At 43.8% G+C, this 23,194-nt stretch overlaps 1 protein-coding gene across 1 annotated transcript in view; it reads right to left on the minus strand.

Annotated features, from left to right (window-relative positions):
* Positions 1-5,943: 5,943 nt before the first annotated feature.
* LOC119165871 (uncharacterized) overlaps positions 5,944-23,194 on the minus strand; it is a 30,677-nt gene continuing 13,426 nt past the window's right edge. The window contains exons 6-9 of the mRNA XM_037417892.2: positions 22,889-22,921; positions 17,674-17,715; positions 15,433-15,465; positions 5,944-6,458 (exon numbers count right to left, since the gene is read on the minus strand). Of these exons, the coding sequence (XP_037273789.2) occupies positions 15,443-15,465; positions 17,674-17,715; positions 22,889-22,921 (98 nt within the window). The 3' untranslated portion in view covers positions 5,944-6,458; positions 15,433-15,442. The remainder of the gene's footprint in view (positions 6,459-15,432; positions 15,466-17,673; positions 17,716-22,888; positions 22,922-23,194) is intronic.

The raw sequence follows: 23,194 nt of genomic DNA on the forward strand, positions 1-23,194 counted from the left end.
TACGCCATTTCGATCCTGAAGCGCCAACTGAAATCCACACCGACGCCAGTGGTGTAGGCCTGGGTGCTGTGCTCGCACAGCGTAAACCGGAACATCAGGAATACGTCGTGGCATACGCTAGTCGCACACTTACCAAGGCTGAGAGCAACTACAGCGTCACAGAAAAGGAGTGCTTGGCCATTGTGTGGGCCCTTGGAAAGTTTCGCCCATATCTATATGGTCGTTCTTTTGACGTCGTGACCGACCACCACGCGCTGTGCTGGCTTTCGACGTTAAAAGACCCATCTGGCCGCCTCGCTCGCTGGGCGTTGAAAATTCAAGATTACGACATACGTGTGGTTTATCGGTCAGGACGGAAGCATGCTGACGCCGACGCCCTTTCCCGTTCCTCCCTGTCCCAGAATGCCACAGCTGACTCCGCTTGCGATTCCACATTGTCATCGCTTGACTTTGACACCATTGCTATCGAACAACGCAATGACCCGTGGACTGCGTCTCTCCTCAATCATCTCTCCGACACTTCTGAACTCCCAAAGACGCGAACGCTTCGGCGCCAAGTTCCACACTTCTCGATACGTGACACGCTTCTCTATCGACGTAACTACGCACCAGAGGGACGCAAGTGGCTGCTCGTCGTTCCACGAACCCTGAGGTCGCAGATTTGTTCCTCTTTTCACGCTGACCCACAATGTGGCCACGCAGGAGTCTTCAAGACCTACGAAAGGCTTCGACATCGCTACTACTGGCGTGGCATGTATACCTTCGTCCGCAAATTCGTCCGCTCTTGTGCCGAATGTCAGCGCCGAAAATCTCCACCACACGCCTCCGCCGGTGAACTGCAGCCTTTACCATGCCCTTCCCGACCCTTCGAACGGGTTGGAATAGATATTTATGGGCCACTTCCATTGACTCCGACTGGCAACAGGTGGATAATAGTTGCTATCGACCACCTAACGCGCTATGCTGAGACCGCTGCTCTTAAAACGGCTACAGCACAAGAGGTTGCCACTTTCCTACTACGTCATTTTGTGTTGCGTCATGGAGGCCCTCAAGAACTCCTCAGTGACCGCGGCCGCGCCTTCTTGTCCGAGGTCATTGAAAAATTGCTCGCTGAGTGTGCTATTGTACATCGCACATGTACCGCTTACCACCCACAAACCAATGGGGCTACCGAGCGCTTTAATCGTACTCTCGGTGACATGCTATCTATGTATGTGACGCCTGACCACTCTAACTGGGACTTAGTTCTCCCATTCATTACATACGCCTACAATACGGCAACGCAAGCGACAACAGGCTTCTCCCCTTTTTACCTCCTCTACGGCCGTCACCCCTCCCACACCATTGACACCATTTTGCCCTATCGACCAGACGCGTCCGAGTGCCTACCGATCTTGGACGCCGCCAGACACGCAGAAGAATGCCGCCAGTTAGCTCGTCGCTTTACCTGCGATGACCAAAACAGGCAAAAGGCAATTCGTGATGCCCAGACCTCAACTCCCGTTTTTCTTCCGGGTTCTCTTGTATGGCTGTCAGTGCCACATCGCACACCTGGGCTCTCTTCCAAACTTCTGCCAAAGTACGATGGGCCATATCGTATTGTCGAACAAACTTCGCCAGTAAACTACCTCATTGAGCCTCTTACTCCACCATCGGACTTGCGACGTCGCAACCGCGAAGTTGTACACGTACAGAGGCTCAAGCAATACCACGGTTCAACGCCGCCTGCACAGGACTAAGTCGCCAGGATGGCTCCTTTTTTTCTCCGTGGGGCCATTGTAAAGAAGAGGAAGTACTCCGGCGCAGAGGCAGCAGCATCGAGTGTGCAGCAGCGGCAGCAGCATCGAGTGTGCAGCAGCGGCTCGAGCTCGGAAATTGCGGCTGGTGCATCGCCTTCCAAGCCTCCCAAGCACCAACCTTTCTGCTTAATAAATCTCCTTTATAATATATATATATATATATATATATATATATATATATATATATATATATATATATATATATATATATATATATATATATATATATATATATATATATATATATATATATATATATATTTATATATATATGTCTGCACAAACTATAAAGACGTGCTTTAGACACCAGACTGCTAGAAAAAATGCAGGCTAGCAAAAAATAATAAATACGTGAACCAATACGCTTATTATCAGGCCCTGCGCTTGATTCATCGTGCGAAACTCGCCACGCACATCGTACGTGTCCAAATGGCTACTGCTATATTGGTAAAACCTCGAAATTGGTACGTTATCGGGATTTCAGTGATATATTGATGTACTGCTTCAGAAACGAACGAAAGCGTCTGTTTACATTCTGTACACAAGCGAGGATCAATGAACGAAAATTCCGAAGATGCCACGTACCTTGGGAGTCGATTGCATCCAAAGCACGCGGATGAAAGATGAATGTGTTGTAATTTTTTATTGAGCTAAACGTTGCGAAGTGGCGCTAAATATAAGTGCGATTGCACGCATTTCAAGTGCGATAAAGAGATGCCAATGTTTTTTATATCTAGTTCTTCACACCTGCGTAACGATGCCTACACGAACTTGGATATTAGTAACAGCAGAGGTTATATGCTGATATCAAGCTGTTGCGCTCGCGAGTATTGTAGGCCTGGGCACTGCTGCATAAATAAACCTAAGTGGATGGCGCCTAACTGCACTTGACCTTAACCCGATAGGAGAGCTGCATCATAGGAGTACATATGTATTGTTTTTAACATTGAAGAGCCAGCACTGCTATATTTATTGATGTGTCATGAGCAGAATGCTCTATTTGAAAAATAGTTCCGAGACATGGCATGGCTGTGTGGTTCAATACTTGATTGCCAAGAAAATTGCTAGGGTTGAATTCCTGTTGCAGAAATAACATTTTGTATTTGCATTCTGCGTGTCAACGTTGCCGATGGCAGGTTTTTTTTGCGACAGTCTTTCTTGGCGACCGTTTATACTTGTGCAATTGTCAAATAAAAAGCAATTATTGCGCATGTCTCGGGTGCCATAATGACACGTATATATTCTGCATGTGCGTATTTTACTAGAAAAGGCATACATAAGTAATTTGAAGGACCGTAACGCTTATCACGCTGCACTGACCATGCAACGCTTGGACGAAAAAGCGATTGTTTCCTACGCTTTATAAGACGAGATGGTGGTGGCAGCTAGCCGGTGCCTTGCCTTCTACACCTTATCACCTCTGAGACGGGCGCGCACACCCGCCTCAGAGCGACGCGCTTCATTTTCTGAGAAAACTGCCAAATGGCGCTCATGTCTCACATGTGACGTGACTTCATGCGCTCGTTCGCCTCCGCTGCACGCTCGAGGCACTCTAACGCAGCGCCTTCAGAATACCATTCAACAGTTTTTTTGCGCAGAACAACAAATAAATGCTTTGATCACTCTCTTCACACGCTATAATATCGTCTTTCGACGACATTTGCTGATTAACATGCAGATACGGGGCCAATTTTTTAACGCTCATGAGTTTAGTTAGTTCACGTGTGTTCTCGTCATTCCTGGGTGGATACTAAGTGTGAATCACTTGAGACATATAGCCACTCTTGGGGCACATACAAGGCATTGGTACTTCCGATATGTTCCCAATATTTAGACACACGGCAATATTGGCATGAGATGCGCATAACTATTGTACATGGCAGGTTCAACGATGTATTTACTAGAAATATTTATTGTCATTATAGTTTTGACGAGTAGGATGCTGGGCTAATAAACGCGTGCTTATTTTGTGTCGATGTGGGAGATCCTTCACAAATGTGTAAACGTTTCCCGGTTGAGACGGCCATGCGAGGTTAGAAGTCTAAAAATATGACGTCATGCCTTACGTGCATTGCTTCTATTGTCGCATTAAGAAAAAAGTCACAGCTTTGCTACAAAAGCGACGAAGTATTGAATGCATTAGCAACAATTGGAAGCTCACGAGCAGAATGGCAAGAAGATCAAAACGTGCCTTGCATTTCTTATGCACAAATGGCGCACGAAACGTATTTGAGAATACAGATAAACGCGAATAACCTTCTCACTTGTTACATCGCTGTGCCTAAAAAGCGCACCCTTTTTGCAAACAGAGACTATGAAACGATTGCAGTGACCTTTGTACACTCGGTAAGTACAACATAATTGTTCCCGCAAAGCCCAAGGCCAGCCAAGACGCATTATCCTTTCCACCACGAAATAAGAGCACGTGAGTAAGCGTCTACCTCCCTCCTCTCCCAGGGGCAATGTACGCGTGAGAAATAGAAGCACTGGCTGCCGTGTTGTGACAATGTGGCGTCGCGCATTAATCGCGTCATCTTGCTGATAATGCTGAAAACACGATAGTTGCCCCCGAGATGCCCGTCACGAGCGGTAAGTGGAATATGTAAATATCAGGCCTTTTGAACGTTGAAGGAGGTGCTCCTCATTGGCTAAGCTCAATAAATAAAAAAAGATCCTAGTTGGCAAAGTGGATAATTGGTGCTTCGCTTGGCCTCGTACTCCTGAATTAGAGGTACCGTGTTCGATTCCGCGCGCCAGAGTGTTTATCTTGATAATTTTTCTTTCTTGAATTTTCATATACAAATGCGGAGACATATACGCTGAGTGACGTCGACGTCGTCGGCATAATCCAGCCGAGAGTGTCCGCATATTTTCTATCACAATAATTGCAAAATGTGACAATTACGACGTCTTTCTTTTTTAAGCCCAAAATTGAATAAACTTCGTGTTGCGATTGAAAAGAATACCAGAGAAACAGCGTTTGTAGCTGGCCCGCTGAAGCATTTCAAAACCGTCACTTTCTGCACAATGTCAGTTTTTGTAGGTAACCCCTTTCGATGAGAAGAGGGAACGCTTATTTCCCCTTAATAATATATTAGTGAACAACTTTGCCAGCACAACAATTCTATTAAAACACTGTCATCAAAAACATCAGCTCTGTGCAAGTTACGCAGGTTTAACCCTTTTTTTAGTAAGACCGTCACTGTGCATCACTGAAAGGTAGTAAATAAAATGGCTCTGAAACTTCCCTTACTGTTCTCCAACATATCGGTAAGGGATCAATACATATCAGAACAATATTTTGGTCTTGTGTGTAGTTAGTAACGCACGCTTAACCATTCCTTTCACGAGATGTAGTATACGTGAGCTCGCATGGCGTTGTTTTTAGCGCTTGTTTTGTTTCCGTGTACTCCAACGGCTTTACAGTACTCGTTCAGTGCCTTTCCCGCCTTTCCCGTCTTTTTTTTAGCACAGATTTCACAGGTATACATAGCACAATCTACAACTTAGTAAAACAGAGTATTCCAGAATTTTGATAAAATTATACATACGTGATGAACATGCTATTGTGAGCAAGTAGTTAACTTTATCCCCAGTTTTGTGACACACACAAACAGTGTTTTTTATGCTGGCCTTTGCCGGCTCCTTTGGATTGCCTCTATTGGGACCGCATGAAGGATCTCCAGGAAAGAAACAAAACTTGGAAGTGAACTGATATCGCCTATGTCTATTATTTATCATTACTGCTAGAAGTAATTGCACTAATCCAACATGCAGTTACGCAGCAGTGTTCATTGATTTTTTTTATTTGTGCTGAAGACTCGCAGGACTTCACGAATGGAAGTTTGGGGGGTAAAATTTCTCATTTCGAATGCTGACTGGATATATACCAACAACACATACAAACAGATAGCTACCATATGTAAAGAGTCAGTGACCTTATCCCAACTCCCCATAAAAAAAGATAACCGTGTTTCCAAGGAGCTCGGAGCTTCAAGCGATCGTGTGTCTGTCAAACTACACATGTATGCCATCTTGCATTAGTATCGTGGCCCGCAAAGCGTAGTAGGTAACGCAAGAAATAGCTGTTAAGCTGCAAGTCTATGGTGCATGTATGCGTACAAAACAATTTGCAAGTGATGTGTTCAGTTTTCTAACAATGTTTTATTCAATATTTCACAGCGATGAACATTCAACAACTCTTCATGGTGTGCTGAAGCAGATACACATACAAAACCAGGCCCTCATTCAAACCTAAAGCAGTCGGAAATGTGGTGCAAACAATTACGGAAGGAACGAATACCTACAAGCCAATTTTGTTGTGGTGTTTTTGATGCAATACTTCACCAATTTTTCAAAGGTCTCCTTTTAAAGGGCAACCAGTGGTCATTACACAAGCATGTGTGTGCTTATCTAGCATCGCCCTGTCCAACTGCAATCTTCGTTTATATGAAATCTTGGTTTCCTTTATATTACACCTACAATTTATATACACTGTTATTTCAATGGCACTGTGTTGGCCCGTAACCCTGGTGTTACAGACTGCCACAGTACACGAGTTCCGGACTTTTTTGTAATCTTCTCTAATCTCTCAAATCATCCCAATTTGTTGTCAGTTCACCGATGAAGCAGTGTAGAAGAGGCTCCGGCATCATTACCCTGTCAATAAAATAAAAACAGCATATTAGAGAAAACGTTTGACATATATCTTGTTATTCTATTTTATGATTATTTCATGCATAAAACCTGTCTAAACTAAACCTTGTAAAACAAGACGACATCTGCGTAGCACTATTAGAGATTTCACTTTGGAAGAACATGCTGTGCGCACTTTATCAGTCCTACGAACAGCCCCAATTTTGAGCGCGGCCAAGTGGATGAGATTTTACCACATCAATTTTGTGAATGGCTACTAAACGAGTACAAACGAATGAAGCTCACATTAATCGTGGATCGGCATGGGTGAGAATACTCTAAGCGAAACTAGCCTGTTTCCTCAATGTCCAACCCCACAACATAACACCTGCTACAAGGCGACTCACGACTTTTCTCAAGAGGAGTGAATTTGACGCTTTACTTTATGGAGGCCATTGTGTTACATGGTCAGTCTACTTACACACCTGCTCACCCCGTTTCTAGTGTCATCCTACTCATCAATTTTCTGTTTTTGGTTGCGCAGAGTAGCGTGTTACGGAGCACTAGCTCAGGCCGACCTGTCTACCTTTAAAAAAATTTGCTTTCTCTATGTTGTTATCTATCGGCTTGGCGCAGTGGTCGGTGTACTCTTCAAAATTCTATGTTGTTTCTCTGTCAAAAATTACCCCCGCCACTCCTTCATTTAGAGTTTATAGTTACAGTTTAATTGCAATGTAACTGCCAGCTTGCGCAGAACGGGTCCAATAACTTGTGGTCTCTATATTGTTATTATTTATCTATCAGATTACGTGTTCAACTCAAACATTGGTTTTAGTTTGGGAGCTTACGTGGCCGCCATCGACAACGCGGTAATCTTCGGCGATATATGTATGAAAGTTGACACTCGTAACCACAAGTCAGTATTTTTGACGACCGACACTCTGTGCGAAGCATATTCAGTTCTCTTCTCATGACCCCTAGTTAGGTCAAATACACAGTTTCACCATGAAGACGCGGACTACTGCGTTCATCCGCGTCCCATCCACTTGGCAATATTATGTACTAACTATGTGTTCCTGTTAACTCCGCAGACAGTTGCATTGCTAGAGGGTCACGGCTAACCTATATTATTCGACAAGAAATGAACTTAGGTGGCGATAACAGGTCACCTATTTTGAGATAATCACTTCGTACAAATATCAGGTTATCGGTGAGAAACCACAGTAAATAGAAATTCCAACACATTCAATGTGAAGCGTGCGGCAGAATTCATCGTTCGTGAGTAGGTCGTCCACTACAGCTTCCGTGTACTCTGCTAAAATGTTTATCAGTCTCTCTCTCTCTCTCTCTCTCTCTCTCTCTATATATATATATATATATATATATATATATATATATATATATATATATATATATATATATATATATATATATATATATATGTGTGACGCTACGATGAATGGGCGACGTGGCCTGGCTCATACCTCATGTTTTTTCAATCTCTGACTTCTTCCTTCTCTACCTCTACTAACCATCACTTTATACGTCACATCATTTCCCTCCCCCCGAAAGATGGCACCGTTTATAACCTACAAAAAATTGAAGAAGCCAATAAACAGACAATGTCCAAATTCGCAGTATAACGTCCCGACGAAGTTCCACAGTCTCTTTAAATCTTCAAGCCCGAGGGAGCAGTTCGGTCAACTCTATAACAACTCTGGTGGGCGAGGCTGACTGTTGCGTTCCGGACAGAGCGGGATACACGTGGATACTGACAGTACTGCTAGAACTCTTGTTCGGGCTGACCAAGGTTTAAACGCCTTGTTGCATCGGCAGCTCGGATGTCGTCGGGGTTGTACGTTTCGCCGTGAATGGGGCGATCCCATTGCTTCTTGCTTGCGTGCTTCTCGACAGACTGTGATGGAGTGCCTGAGTGCTTGCGGTTTGCAAGCAGTGCTTCTGCGTCTTTCTCGGCGCTTCCTGTGGTGGTGCCGTCGGTGGAATAGCAGGCGCTGGGAGCGTTTCTGGCGACTTTTCTTTGTCCGAAAGTGTCTGACGTCTTGTTAGTTTGGATATCTTATTTTTCGATGTTCTTCAACTGGTGAACGCGCTTCCGTTGAATTTGGCGTTCGCCGATGCCCTCGCTGCAGTCTCTCTCGTTGTTTTCTGAGTTTGTGAACTTTGTTTTGCTTGCTTTGTTGGTGCTGCTCAGGAGATGGCTGTAGTGGCAACCGTTCCGCAATGGGGCATTCATTTCGTACGGTGTTTGACGCGTCCTGTAGACAGCTGATGAATGGTGAGCTGATGTATTGCTTGTCGGGCATAGTTGGCAATGCGTCATCATTGCTAGCATGCTCTTCAGAGGCTTCGGTGACGGGGTTCATTAAGGGCGCTTCCGAAAGACAACTGTGTACAAGGTTTGATGTATCATGCACTTCTGAATTTGTCCGATTCTTGGATTGGTGACCACTGCATGAGGGTACCACATGTGACGTCGCATCACAAGGTTGAAAATGCAAATGTTGACAAGTCTGTGGTGCCGTGGAAATGAACTCTTGCGACAAAAAACATTCAGACTTGACAGATAGTTCATCAGGGGCTTCTTCTTCGCGGCTCACTATGAGTGGTTCTTGCGCCTGGTAGCATGCGACGTTCGATGCGTCTGAGCCTTCTGTGTTTGGAGTTTCTGGTGGCTGCGCACTGGACGGCAACATTGCAACAGGTATAGTTTGGTAAGGTCTGAGTTGTGAATGGCCCTCTTTCTGTGCAACTAACGATGCGAGCTGTTCTAGCGCATGAATCTGGGTGGTAAGTCCAGGGCTTGGCGTATCATCGTCCGAGCTCCGCAGCTCTATCCCGACCATTGTGAGCGTGCTAGATGTGAGATGGACATTGTGAGCGATGAAAGAGCCAAGCGATGGAAAACCAGGAGGCGGGCCAAGTCTGCGAGATAGGGAGTAAGCTGCTCCAATGCGTGAAGACTGATTTTCACTCTTTGAGTCATCTTGGCGTTGTTTGGTATTTTCCCCATGTGTCAGCTGGTCTACCATGAACAAGGCGTCCTTATGACACAAATAGTGTCCGTTAGGAGCCTTTGAAGAGCTGCGTCGTAGAAAACCAGGTGGTGGACCATGTAAGCGAGACGAAGCATGAAAGGCATCAGTAGGGTGAGCGACGTAACGTGTCGTATGTTGGTGCCACGACTTTGGAAATGCCGACTTTCATGAAGAGAAACCTGGTGGAACGCCACGTTCCTTGAGAAATAAGCGTGGACTGTGACGGTCGAGTGTGGTTGTATGCAGATGGTCGGTAATGAGGAAGTCCTTGTCGTAGTCATTAAAACGGGCAATCATCTCTTCCCTGATCTTTTGCCATGATTCGTCGTTTTCGAATATGTGTGTCAGGTAAAACTTGAATGCCTCACCGGAGATGTAGTCAGTGAAGTTGGTGATCATTTCCCGTTCCATGATGCAGCGTTTACGTGGTGCTCGAACAGGTCGAACCAGTCCTGTACAGGTTCATCGTCTGCTGCTCCGGTGTACTTGGGGATGGGAAGGTCGTCTGATGGTGCTGTCATAATGCTGGTCTTGGTGTAGTGTTGCGATGTACTTTCGTGGTCCACGTTCGGTCACTGCGTCTTGCTGAGACGTTCGGAGATGGTGGCTTGTTGATGAAGTGGCCGCCAGGTCTTCATCCTGTCGACTCGTGTGACGCTAGATCTCGGAGACGTGGCCTGGCTCACACCTCATGTTTTTTCAATCTCCGACTTCTTCCATCTCTACCTCTACTAACCATCACTTGATACGTCATATATATATATATATATATATATATATATATATATATATATATATATATATATATTGTCATGACCAAGAAAGACGGCTGGCGCTTCGGTGCGCGGGTAGCTAGAGCAAAAAAGTGAAGAACGAAGTCAGAATAAGAACAGCTGGCCCAGGATCGGGTGTTGTCTCTTGTTCTCTGTGTTGTACATCACAATGGCGTAGTCCGACAGGTGAACCCTTTGCAGAAAGCCACCCGGTACGTGTTTTCGTGCTTCGTCGGCAGTGCGGGCTTCTCCATCTGGGAACGCCGTTCATGCTTCTTTGGCGATGGAGTCAACAACCTGGCCGCCGCTTCAGCTGCCCATCGGACCATCAGTGGACGGTGTCCATGCCTCCTCTGTGGTACCAGGGCATCACCCAATCAATGGACACTATGCTATCACTTCGCGGCCGTAAGACGCACGGGCTCCTGTCCTTTGGGAATGCTCTTCAAGCTTCCCACGGCCTGCATTCCCTGTCCGGTACTCTTGAACATATAAGCCACCAAGAAACGCTGTTCATGTTTCTTCGGACGTGCGTGTCACCACCGTGAGTACTACTAGGACCACGTACTTCACGGACGCGAACCAAAGTGGTTCAGAAGCCTCGTGCGACAGTGCCGTGGAGCTGCGGCGTACCATCGCATTGCTCCGCGCCGAAACTAACAAACTGTCAGCGTTGATCGCCGAGCAAACTCCTACAATGTTGCCAGCATTGTGTGACATTAACGCAGTGTTGGATGTAGCTGCCTCATACGACCTTGAGGCAAGCACACCGGAGCAACGCAGGGAGCTTCGGTCTTCTCTGATCGAGCTCTCACGCCAGCTCGACTGCTTCGCGTCAGTGATCTCTGCGTTGCCACCTGTTACCTCCCAATCACCAGCCGTCTGCGAACTACCGGAATTGCACGGGGTCGGTAACGACGCCGACAGCTGGGTGGCAACCGTCAACGCGATAGCAATGCGCGAGGCCTGGACAGAAAATCAGAAATGGACCGTGGCTGTAGACCGTCTTCGGGAAGGTGCAGCGGCGTGGCACCGGTATGAAGGCTCGAAGCAGCAGTCATGGGCAGAGTGGAGCTGCAAGCTCATAGCTGCTTTCGGTCGTAATCCTTACCACCTCTCCTCCACCACCCCGTCCAACCTGGCCACTACCGAGGAGCAAGCTCCAGAGGCTTTCCACCTCGAGGCTGCAGCTGTGCACTGCAGCTTACCACACGAGAAGTTAGACACTTTGTCGATACCCGAAGCAAGCTCACTGCGGCCAGAGGCCGCTACCGAAGTCGGACCTCTTGAAGGGCGTTGCTCCAACGAAACAGCCACAGAGAATCATCTCGACTGTGCTGCATTGCCCTTCACCGACACAACCCCATTCGCACACCGAGCTGAAGTGGAGCAACACCTCGAAGGCTCCTCGGAGCCCTCCAGCCGCGCGGCAGTAAGCTTCTCCGCCTGTCCTACGAATGACGTCAGACGCAGGTGCCACACGCCACTACTGCTCTCGGTACCCGCGCCGGTACGCGATGCCATCATGTCAGTGGAAGAGGCTGATACCAGTCCTCATACAGCTCAGTTAGAGAAGCCAGCCCCAATATCACCTTTACTGGGGCAAGTGGAGACACCAGCATCGCCTTTGCTTGAACCGCCTACGGTAATGGCACCGGTAGAGCCCAAGGTACCAGCGCGTCTTTTGGGATACTCTTTCGGCTACCCTCGTCCGGAGTTCAACGTCTGCTGCTGATTTTGCGGCCCGTCCGAAGCGCGCTGTCAGGTGCAAGTTTAGCTGCTTCCCACAGAGAGTCTCTCCATGGCCGAGACCGTCCACAACGATGCAGCCAGTCTCGACCTCCCGACAGACTTGTGGAAGACTCTGGCACCCATTTTCAGCGTGGCCAAAGCCGACCTCCGAGATGCAGCCACTATATCAACCGCCAAATCTACCTTTGGCAGATACCGGGACCAAATCGCGGCCGAGAGCGTCGGCCGCAACGGGGCAGCCAGTGCCGGCCGCCTGAGTCTACAGCACTTTTTCAATGGACATCGTGGCGTGCAAAAGAGCCACCAGCTCGAGGCAGCCAGTGCCGTCCACCAGAGACGCTTCCCCCAGACCGTCGCTCCATGTTGCATTGTGGCCCGGGCTGACCACCACGATGCAGCCAAGCCCGCCCACCAGAAACTTTGCCGCCAGCTCCGCGCGCGCAGTCATGGCCGAGTGTCATGACCAAGAAAGACGCTGGCGCTTCGGCGCGCGGGTAGCTAGAGCAAAGAAGAGAAGAACGAAGTCAGAATAAGAACAGCTGGCCCAGGATCAGGTGTTGTCTCTTGTTCTCTGTGTTGTATATCACAATATATATATATATATATATATATATATATATATATATATATATATATATATATATATATATATATATATATATATATATATTGATTGGAAAAGGCCGGCGCTCCGCTGATAGACGGTTGTAGTTACTGCTCAGGCACGCGGTAGCGAAACCAGCCTCATAAACCGTCTTTCGCCAAGTAATGTCAGAGCCTTTCTTGTCATACAAAACCGAGGCTTCCATTTTACACACACACACACACATATATATATATATATATATATATATATATATATATATATATATATATATATATATATATATATATATATATATATATATTGAAAGTAGATGAGCTTTCACGTAGCAACTGTTTCTTAAGCCGACGTTTCACTGGGAACTGCCGTGAAAAAGGCGGAGCTCCGCCAAAACACACACACACACACAGATCATATATATATATATATATATATATATATATATATATATATATATATATATATATATGCCAAGAGGGCTCAGGGTCAACTCGCAAACTTATGAATACCTGAACAACATGACGTACTAAAGTGATATGCTGCATTTTGTTTGTTTTTTTACGTTAAACACTGCCGATGCCACAACGGCTATGCGCATAATGATCGGTTCAGTAAGAATACAGTAGATACACTAATCACAAAAACAACAGCTGGTGAGCATTGCAATATTTGTTTGGGCGTGGTTTTAACTCTCATGCAGATGCACAGAACTAATTGTAAATATTGGTATAACTACAAAGTTGTAATTATTATTATCTAAGTCATTCACGCAATGCCTGATATGACCTGTTTTCTGCAACCCTGTTGCGTCAGTATAACAAATCTGTTTTTGCATATTTATTGTTCGAGTCCATGTACTATTATATAAAACGCCCAAGTGTGCACGGATATATGTTAAAGTGTATTTATATGAATTTATTCTTGACATGTTATTCGGCGCTTCGACATGCAATTATAGTAAGAGTTTATTCTACAGTTACATTGTCGGGAGTCACGTCTTCTTGTGTGATACCATCCAGGCAAGGTAGGCACACGTGACTTCCCTTTACGGCTTGTAAATTAGTAGCCTTCTCGCCTAGCAACGCAGTTAAACTATCTAAAGAAAATGAAGTGTAAAATGAAGACCATCTTGTGCGACCTGCTACCTAGCAATGAATCACAACCTGTGTAGAACCGTTTGTAATGTGAATAAAGCAAACGTGTGTTATAAGACCTTTATTTTTTTATATATATATGCTCGTGAAGGTTTACAACGCCTTTTAAAAATTTCTTTTACAGAAAGATACTTTGCTAGTTTTTGTAGATAGACAACTTAACAACTCTAGCACAATTGAAGCGTTTTTTACTGAAGAAATCAGACTCATAATCCAAAATTAGGCTAAATTTCACTTTAGCGCAAAGCCCGCCTAAGTATCTTCAGCTTCTACAGCAGTTCAAGTGAAAATGGGAACAATTCTTTATTGCTAAAACAAATAAAAATGGCAGCTCTTATTAGAAAATGCACTGAATACTTCAACTGTTTTATTCACATTTAGCCATATTCATTGACTCAGCATTGCATGAAGAATCATGAGAAAAACAATCAACATGGTTTCCCCCAAGATGTTTCATTTGTGTTCTAGTTGCATTGTTAGGGTGTTAACGTTCTAAATATGTAGGGCAAGGTATCGCTTAATGAAGCACACGATGATCAATGCCACAACTCGATTTTGTTCTGCCTCTTACTCCATTCGGTCCAACACGGTTTTTTCGAATGAAAGACATAGTAAATGAACACTTCGGAAACTATTCATTCCCTAAAGCTAGAGTGGTTCGAAACACAATGACATAAAATAGACCGGAACGCTTTTCAAGGCCCTCAATAAACGTCACAAACAAGAAAACACTGATGGAAGGGAAGAATAGTGCACGTTTTTTCAAGAAAGACCACTCGCTCTTCGAATCTCGTAATTTCCAATACGCTCGTGCGACGAAGCATGGCACTGAGGGAAGCACAAGGATGAGGTTAACTCGCAAAAAATTGCTATACCATACTTTCGAATTGTTTTACGTTAATTTTACGAGCCTATTCATGTGTAAATTAAATATTTGAATTTATATGGAGCAAATACAAACTTTCTTTCCTCAGTAGTGGCAATATTGGGCTATGTCGGTTTTACCCACATCATAGATTTAATATATTCAGAGGAATGAAACACACTGGCTAACAGTTGTTAGGGCAGGTCAGATCATATTCCTTTTGCAAAATAAGTGAGTTTCCCGCGGGTCAGATAAAGTGCCTTTGGCTCTTTTAGAAAAAAAAAAAGATGCCTCAAGTGATGACGTGTAAAACCAACGAACAGATTATACCAGTGCGATATTCACTATGAGAAATATTGTTCTAGCCTTATCATCACTCCCCTTTTTCTCTATATATGTCGACCAAACTATTATTTCGTTATTATAGGGTGCACGTTTTGATAAATTGCTCTCAAAGGAACGTGACAAAATGTTCACATTATGAAGACTGCAGTCCATCAAAACTGAATGAATTAGAAGTGACAAAATGGTGCATTAGAAAAGTAATAAAACGATTCTATCCTTACACAATGTCTCGTTCACATACAATACGATAAGTGTTTCCAAATTAATGCACTGAAACATACAACTTAACCTTATGAGAGTTTGCTTCAACAAACAACAAACACTCCATAAATCCAAAATTTAAACTATGAAAGCAACTCCACTGCAGTCACATAACACTATTCAAAACAAATAAATAGGCTCTAGTAATTTTGTCTTTTCGGCAGATTGTATGTGAGAAAGATACTTACGAGACGGGGGCTATTTTGCAAGGGACCCTACTCCTGAAACGTAAGGAGTTAGGCATGCATTATACTAGCATGAAGAAAATGAAATATTCAACACAATACTTATACATATTACCAACACTATTCTTCAGACTCGTTTGTAGTAGTGCCTCACATATTTGCACGAAATCGCACATTCATGTGGAGACCTTCTAGCGTTCATTCACTTAATTATATAGAACTAAAACTTACAAGCTTTATGTTGTGAAAAATTAGCACGCTTGGCAGAAGGAGGCTGTTCAATTCAGGAAGAGTGCTATGTTATGAGCTAACAGCTCATCAAGCACAGACAACATGTGCTATCGACGGCCGTATCATGTAATAACTAGACAGTATACAACTTGAGATGGTCGCGCCGCTGCTGTGGCCTAGTGGCTAAGGTACTCGGCTGCTGATCCGCAGGTCGCGTGATTAAATCGCGGCTGAGGCGGCTACATTTCCGATGGAGGCGGAAATGTTGTAGGCCCGTGTGCTCAGATGTGGGTGCACGTTGAAAATCCCAGGTGGTCAAAATTTCCGGAGCCCTCCACTACGGCGCCTCTCGGAATAATAGGGTGGTTTCAGGACGTTAAACGTCACATATAATCAATCAATCAATCACTCAATCAATCAATTTGAGACTGTCCAAAAGAAATTGTGTTGGAGAAAGAGGGGGGGGGGAACAAGAAACATTTGTTATGCGGGTGCTTAAAAGTATATTTTAGCTAATTCTCCCGGAGTGTTCGAGTTTTTGTGGCAATTTCCAACTGAAAATGAAATTAGGCCTGCTCCCTGTTATAGCTTCTTGCGCTTTATACCCTGGCTGTGTGTGCTAGAATACGTTTATTAGGTGAGTAGCACATTGAATTTCTGCGCGGATTGTATGGATAAGCAACGTCACACAGTTCACCGTGTTGCGACACTTGGCAGCGACAAGTTTTCTTAAAGATCTTGCATCTTTTCATGTCGGCGTTTCTTTTTCCAAAGCGACTATAGGTCTTAAACAGGTTTAGGACGCTTGTTGCTTTGGCTAGACTTGCTACATCTTCGCAGGCTACGAACCTACATGGTACTTACAACTCATTATATTAAATTCCGCCTCCATTGTTCCTAACTCGTTGCGTGTTGGAAATGAAAAGTTATGACTCTACCCACGTACTTTGAGAGCCAATCTCACTCAGAGAAGTTGGCGAGTCACAGCCGTGGCTACATTTTTGTGTTTTTTTTAGCCCAGGATTGCAAGGTGGAACGACGATTACATATGTTTATCCTGATTAGACGTTCGCATAATATGGACTGAGAAAACCCGCCAACCATCTAGACGTCCAAAGAGCTGACGTAGCGGCGCTACTCAGACACACAGTTTAGACGTCATTTTTTGTGAATCAGGGCAAGCTAATATGTAATGATGCGCAAACCACAAGTAGTGGTTGTCGTGGTATACTCAGTGGCTGAGCAACAATATGCTATATTTCTTGAAACTATAGTACGTATTCAACACTTCTTTCAAAGTCAAGACAGCCGGTAGGCAACACTACACCCACCATTTATGTTGTCCGAGACAACAGCTGGCCTTTCCGCAACAGATCTACGGGCACTGGCGTGGCTTGGCGATATAAAACTAGACTGCCATGCAGATTACCTGGCGTAGACATCACATCGAACTATGATGCTTAATGTTTGCCTCGGTAATCCCGTCTGTTCACCGACTGTGTTGTTGATGTCGGCGCCGCAATATCTGTGACGCCGGCCTCATAACGCTCTCCCGTTATCAATTTCAAAAACAGGCCTCGTTGTTCCTAATTTGTGTACACTGTGAATGAAGTTTGAACTATACACGTATTTAAAGGACTAGGCTAAACACTGAAAAGTCACACGTGAAAGAGGGAGAGATATTAGTTTTATGCATAGCTGTAGCTGTTGGTCTTGTTAGGCATTATTTTGTGCTCTCTTACGCCTTTTGCGGTATCCGCGTATCTAAAGAGATGACCACACAAGAGTTTAGACATCGGCGAATAGATAGATATATAGATAGATAGATAGATTGATAGATAGATAGATATATATATAGATAGATAGATAGATAGATAGATAGATTGATTGATAGATAGATAGAGAGATAGATAGATAGATAGATAGATAGATAGATAGATAGATAGATAGATAGATAGATAGATATTTTTACTGGCATTTTGGTAAGTGAAGCTTGTGCATGATGATACATACTTGGAGGCACTTGGGGCCGACCCCGGGGAGGCAAAGCTGGAGCTGCAAGTAATATGATGAAATAAGAAGTCTCTTAAGATGTATAAATTTCCAGAAATGTATTAGCTATTGTAAAAAAATCAATAAATTTACATAGAACACTAATTTAATTCAATAATACTATGTGTCTAACTTGCCCTGAAAAGCAGTTGTATAATAAAGCGCTAAATACTGATTGTCTTCACTATATATATATTGTGCAAATCTTTGTAACGTACAGTGCCGGTCACTGTTAGGGTGAACGCGTGCGCGCGTGGCCGCGCTCCGCAAAGCACCCCTGCCGCCAGCGCGGGCACGCATCGAAGCGAACCTGCGCAGGCGCGGTATTGCCTGCAGGTGTGGCTTCGCTTTGTCTGCTACAATGCTCGCGCCGAGCTTGCGCTTCCATGAAACAAACTTAACTCTTAATGTCGCGATTTTCTGCAGCTCATGTGACATTCGGTTTCGCATGATAAAGACATGCCTCAAGTCATCTTCATTTTATCAATTAAAATACAATTGTCCCTTCGTGTACACGCACATGTGTCGTTTTAAGCTGCCTTCCATTATATTTATGATATCTAAGTAAGCGTAATGGATGCTTGTAGTCTCATTTCTGCAAGCATAATGGCTATGAAAAATCATAAGATGGTGTTACGCTGTCATCACACTCACACTTGTTGCAGTAATGGATGGGGTTTTACGTTCCCGCATATCCTGTAACGATATGATTGTGAGGGACGTCGTCATGGAGGAAACTGGTATATAATTCATCGGGTGTTCTATTGAAGGGCAGCTGAACCCAAGTACACGGGCCTTTAGCATGTCACTTTCACCAAAATGCAGCCAAAATGGCCATGGGGCATTCGATACGCCAATTGGCTTTGCTGCGTCGACCTTCTGAGAACATAAGCGAATTCCGTGGCTGTCAACGGCGTGCATCGAATATCACGGTGCAACTTTGTCTACATTAGGTGGCATCCAAAACAGGAGAGCCGTCCAAAGGCCGATAGTCAGGGCAACCAAGAAAGAGAGGCACCTAGTGTTTGCCCAAGAACATGAGCACTGCACTCACGAGTACCAAAATGCTGTCTCAGCCGACGTATCGACATTTACCACAATGTGGGACCAAAGGCAGCGCATGTGAAACCTCGGACAACTGCTCATAACAGCTCACATGCGCCGAGAAAGTTGTAGCTGGTACGTTCAAATCCAAATTTTGTAAGCCATTATGTTCACGTGCACTGCCTAAACACAAGGCACAATATTCAATCTTTACCTAATTTAAAATATAGTTATAATAGATATCCCTGATCTTTGAAATGCAATGTTTACTCAGCCAGAGCACTCATTGTTTTCGGAAGTAAGCATGGAGTACGACAATACATCCACTGCTTTTATGAAATCGTATTCATTAATTTAATCTTCCCCCTAAACTCAATTCTACACGTTGGTCCAACTCTGCCATTGCGAAAAAGGTTGTTAAGGTCCAGTAGATGAAGGAACACATGCTTTTGTGCTCCACAAGTGGAAATCCATTTCATAAAGTTTCGAAACGTTTACTGAACCTGTTCAAGCATATCAGGAAGCCCGAATAGTCGCGCACAATTTTGTATTCTTTTGTTTTGTTTGCATAAAAAAGCAAAGCTTGCCAATAAACATTCGTTTTCATTTGGATATATGCCTAAATTGATCCAGCTTGTAGCAGCAGCCATTGGTCGTTTGTCTTTGAGTATCTATAGGGTCCACTCCCACCGGCCGGCTGGGAAACCTTAGTGAGGATAGATAACAATTTCACCACTGAATAGTGTTGCTCAGTCCTGAACGACTTCTTGTACCCACATCCTCTGAGGAAGCCTTTGCTTGAAGGAAACTTTATTTTGCAGTTTGTCACCTTCCCCATTCACAAGTCCAGAATAGTTGGAGCATTCTGGAGTCTCGGTATGTGTATATTCTTGAGTGGCGTGTGCATTATCCAAACGTAACCATTATTGAGAATGTGTGAGGCACCATCAAAACGTCATTGTTAAACCAGCAGCTCTCTCGACTCTCGGGGGATGCCCTGTGCGTCCTGTACAGTGCATCTCTCTCGACCCTGGGTAGATGCAAAGCCAACCGCGGCCTTTGAACATATTGTACAGCTCTCAGCCAGGCAGGATGAGGACTGTCCTTTACGCTGCCGGAGATGCCACCCGTTACGGAAGCGCAAAATCGCTCTAGAGCGAATTTCGCGCAAAGCTGCGATCCGTGTTATTTTGGCGTTGCATAACAGCAGACCTGCAATTACGCTCACCTCCATGCTGCGACGTCAACGAGGAGTACGAGTATGTGCGGTGTCGAATGGCCTTATTTTGTTTCAGCCATAAACGTTCTTGGCCTATATTGTTCTAGAATAAACTATCGATCTACTCTTCTTTTAATAGAGCTCCAATGTTTCGTTTCAATGTTCACATGAGAAAAAGCCGAGATATTTTCGTCTATAAAACACGAAAACGAATACTTTTTTTCAGCGAGTTGCATGCAAAACCGTTGCTATATCATTGTAATCTATACGTTTTAAAGTGAGCATTCTAACTGTCTTGCATATTATTGAATAATAAAGCTCAAGCTATCATATGCCTGCGATAAAGGCCGTAGAACAATAGCCAAGGAATAACCATCAATACGCCCTTTTTAAGAATGCATGTGAAATTCTCGTACTCACTAGAGTCGTTCAAGCCGACAAGGAAATGTCTGCGCTAACGTTGTTTTGTGAATTAATCTAAAAAAATATTGACTTTGTTGCCACTTCCTTGTTGTTGTTGCCACTATCGATTACCTTCAATTCAAACCTACGAAACTGCATTATTCCTGAGCTTTCTCTTAAGAAGTGCACTTCATTACCGTTTGTAACATGACGGCCTGCAAGTTGCGACATAAATCTAAAGGCTGTTTTGGCTGCAGAAAATACGTCACATTACAACGAAAGCACATCGAAACGCACTATATTCACCAAGACCATATCACTTTTCAAAAAAAAATGTGGAATAGTTTGTGTTGCAAGTCCCATTGTGGTAAAGAATCGCTTTTAAAGGCTTCGCGAAAGCTCACTGTCCACTTTAGTCCTTCTCGAGATACGATTCAGCGTCTGTTGTTCAAGCCATAGCAAGATGGCTATAAAATACTTTTCCGCGCTTCTGCGCAATAGATCTCAAGAGAAGCTCTGCAGTGCACAATGTGTTAGTGAAAGAAATTTTACCCCATTGTGTGGGACGTGCGAGACATACACCGTAAGAATGAATTTATGGCTCACAATTATCTCCTCGAGTTTAGAGCCACATGTATTATCTCTGTTTCGCCATTACTAAAGCAAAACATCGACGTTGTTTTCTGATAGCGTGAGTTGTAAGACATCTCCGTACTTGTAAATAACGTAGTCGTCTTTTCAAAAATTGCTGAAGAATCTACGCCTTTTGCGCATTGTTTCAGGAGTACTGCGATCAGGTCATTCCACACTATACCAAAAAAACTTGCCTTTTTTGTATTGATTGCAAGGTCCCCAGATATATCTTGTGTGCTAAAATATTACAATCATGCCTATTATTGAGAGTTTTTTAATATATTTCTAATCAGAACCATTTTGAACACGCTTTTTAACGACTGAAGTACCAGTAGATTGGTAGAAAAAAATGCACCACACTTTCTGAATTATAAAGTGTGTTCGGCAGACATTTGCGCCTTTTGAGACGTGATTGGCCTCAATAAAACAGAAAGCGTGCCTCTTATATCTTGCATGATAGAGCATGCTGTACCTAGTGAAGTTACCCAACCTAAGCGTGAGCGCTGTAGAGTTCGACGCGAGGTGCGACCGTACGCCACAGTGGGCACCTGGCACAGTGCCAGGGCACGGATGGATGGACGTCAGCATGAGACGCTAAAAGCTATTGCCTTGGTAAATACAAAATGTTGCTTTATGCTGTAGGACAACACATTCTGTAGGCATATACACTTAGCCACGGCTAGCACACGTTATTGCACATCTCAAACATGGTACTGAGGACGGTAAAATCTAAGTGCAGGTGACTGCATTAAAATATACTAGCAGACCTAGGTGTACCGCACTGTTCAATAACGAGATGAATGGCTTTACTGCTGAAAAGAATAATTGGTCAGCACACGATGACTTAACGGATATTCATCGTGGTGCAACTTCAAAGAGGGAAAATAGGTGTCAGTGTCTGCACAATATGGTGTACTTATGCGTGCAACATCTTTATTTTGTTATTCAGGCTAAAACAACGCGGTGACCCTGATATTCAACATGTCTCCATTTACTTACAGGAATAAAGTAATCTGACAAAGTCCTATATTTGTCGTTCTCAACGTGCTGCCATCTGCGATAGACGTGATAGGCAACAACGCGGCTGAGAATTTGCCTTTAAGCTGGTCGCAAAGGCACGCGGAAAGAGGTGCTGGTTTGTTGTCTTCTCTACGGAAAGGCACTTGGTGAATTGAGCGAGTTGCATTAGGGGCGGTAACTTTCGGCAAGCACCAACAACTTTATTCTAGGTGCAGTGAATAACAGCCCTTGAAAAACAATTTCGATATGCCACCATCTGGTTCTCGTCGACCATTTGAACGCCTTGAACCCTACCAAACAAAGTTAGTGCGAAACTTTATCCTAAATAAATTATTTTGGTAAACTAAATGTTTTTTTAGTAATTGTGACATATTGGAACCAGAAGGTCTCTCTTATTTTGCAACGCCCCCAAGAGTCAATAATACATAAAGCAAATTTCAAAAATTGAAAATCACGTTGCTTGCTTAAAGTTTCTAAAGAAGATCTGCAATATATATACACTAGTGCCAATGCGTGTATAAAATAATAGTCCTCAATTTCACTCTGTTACAACTTGGTTCGTAAGAATGATTCAAGAAAGATAATAAAGTTTTTTTTTCCTAGAGTCATGATATCGTAGCGTGAAACCTCTTTTGTAGAAATATTATTTGCATATTCACCACAAATAAGTATACTGACACTAATAATGTATTTTTATACATGATAACTGCAATTGTTGTGTCCTGTGGAAGAAGAATCTAGAACTTCTGAGGAGACAAAAGTGTGTTCAACCCGTAGCTATTCAGGGCATGAAAACTTAAAATATCTCAAGGCATATTTTATGGCAGTAGGGCAGTAAGAGAGCGATGGAATACATACGAGGCTTCAAGTGACGTTTTGGGTCTGGTGGACCTGTTTAAGAAAAATATAGAGGTCATGAACGTCATGTTGTCATGATTTCATATTTCAATAAAATGCAAAATTTTTTATTCATATGAACTGTCTGTGCATTACGTTAATGCGAAGCGTTTTCAGTGTCAGGACAACAAAATTCATCTTTTCAGTACTTTATTTATGTTTCAATACTTTTGTACTTGACTCTGTCAGTGCTGCCAGAGATTTACGAGGACAGAAACTTATCTTTTATTTTTGTTGTGAATTTTGTGCGAAGATGTCTATGACTGC

The sequence above is a fragment of the Rhipicephalus microplus genome, chromosome 8, assembly GCF_043290135.1.
Source record: "Rhipicephalus microplus isolate Deutch F79 chromosome 8, USDA_Rmic, whole genome shotgun sequence".
Classification (NCBI taxonomy): Eukaryota; Metazoa; Arthropoda; class Arachnida; order Ixodida; family Ixodidae; genus Rhipicephalus; species Rhipicephalus microplus.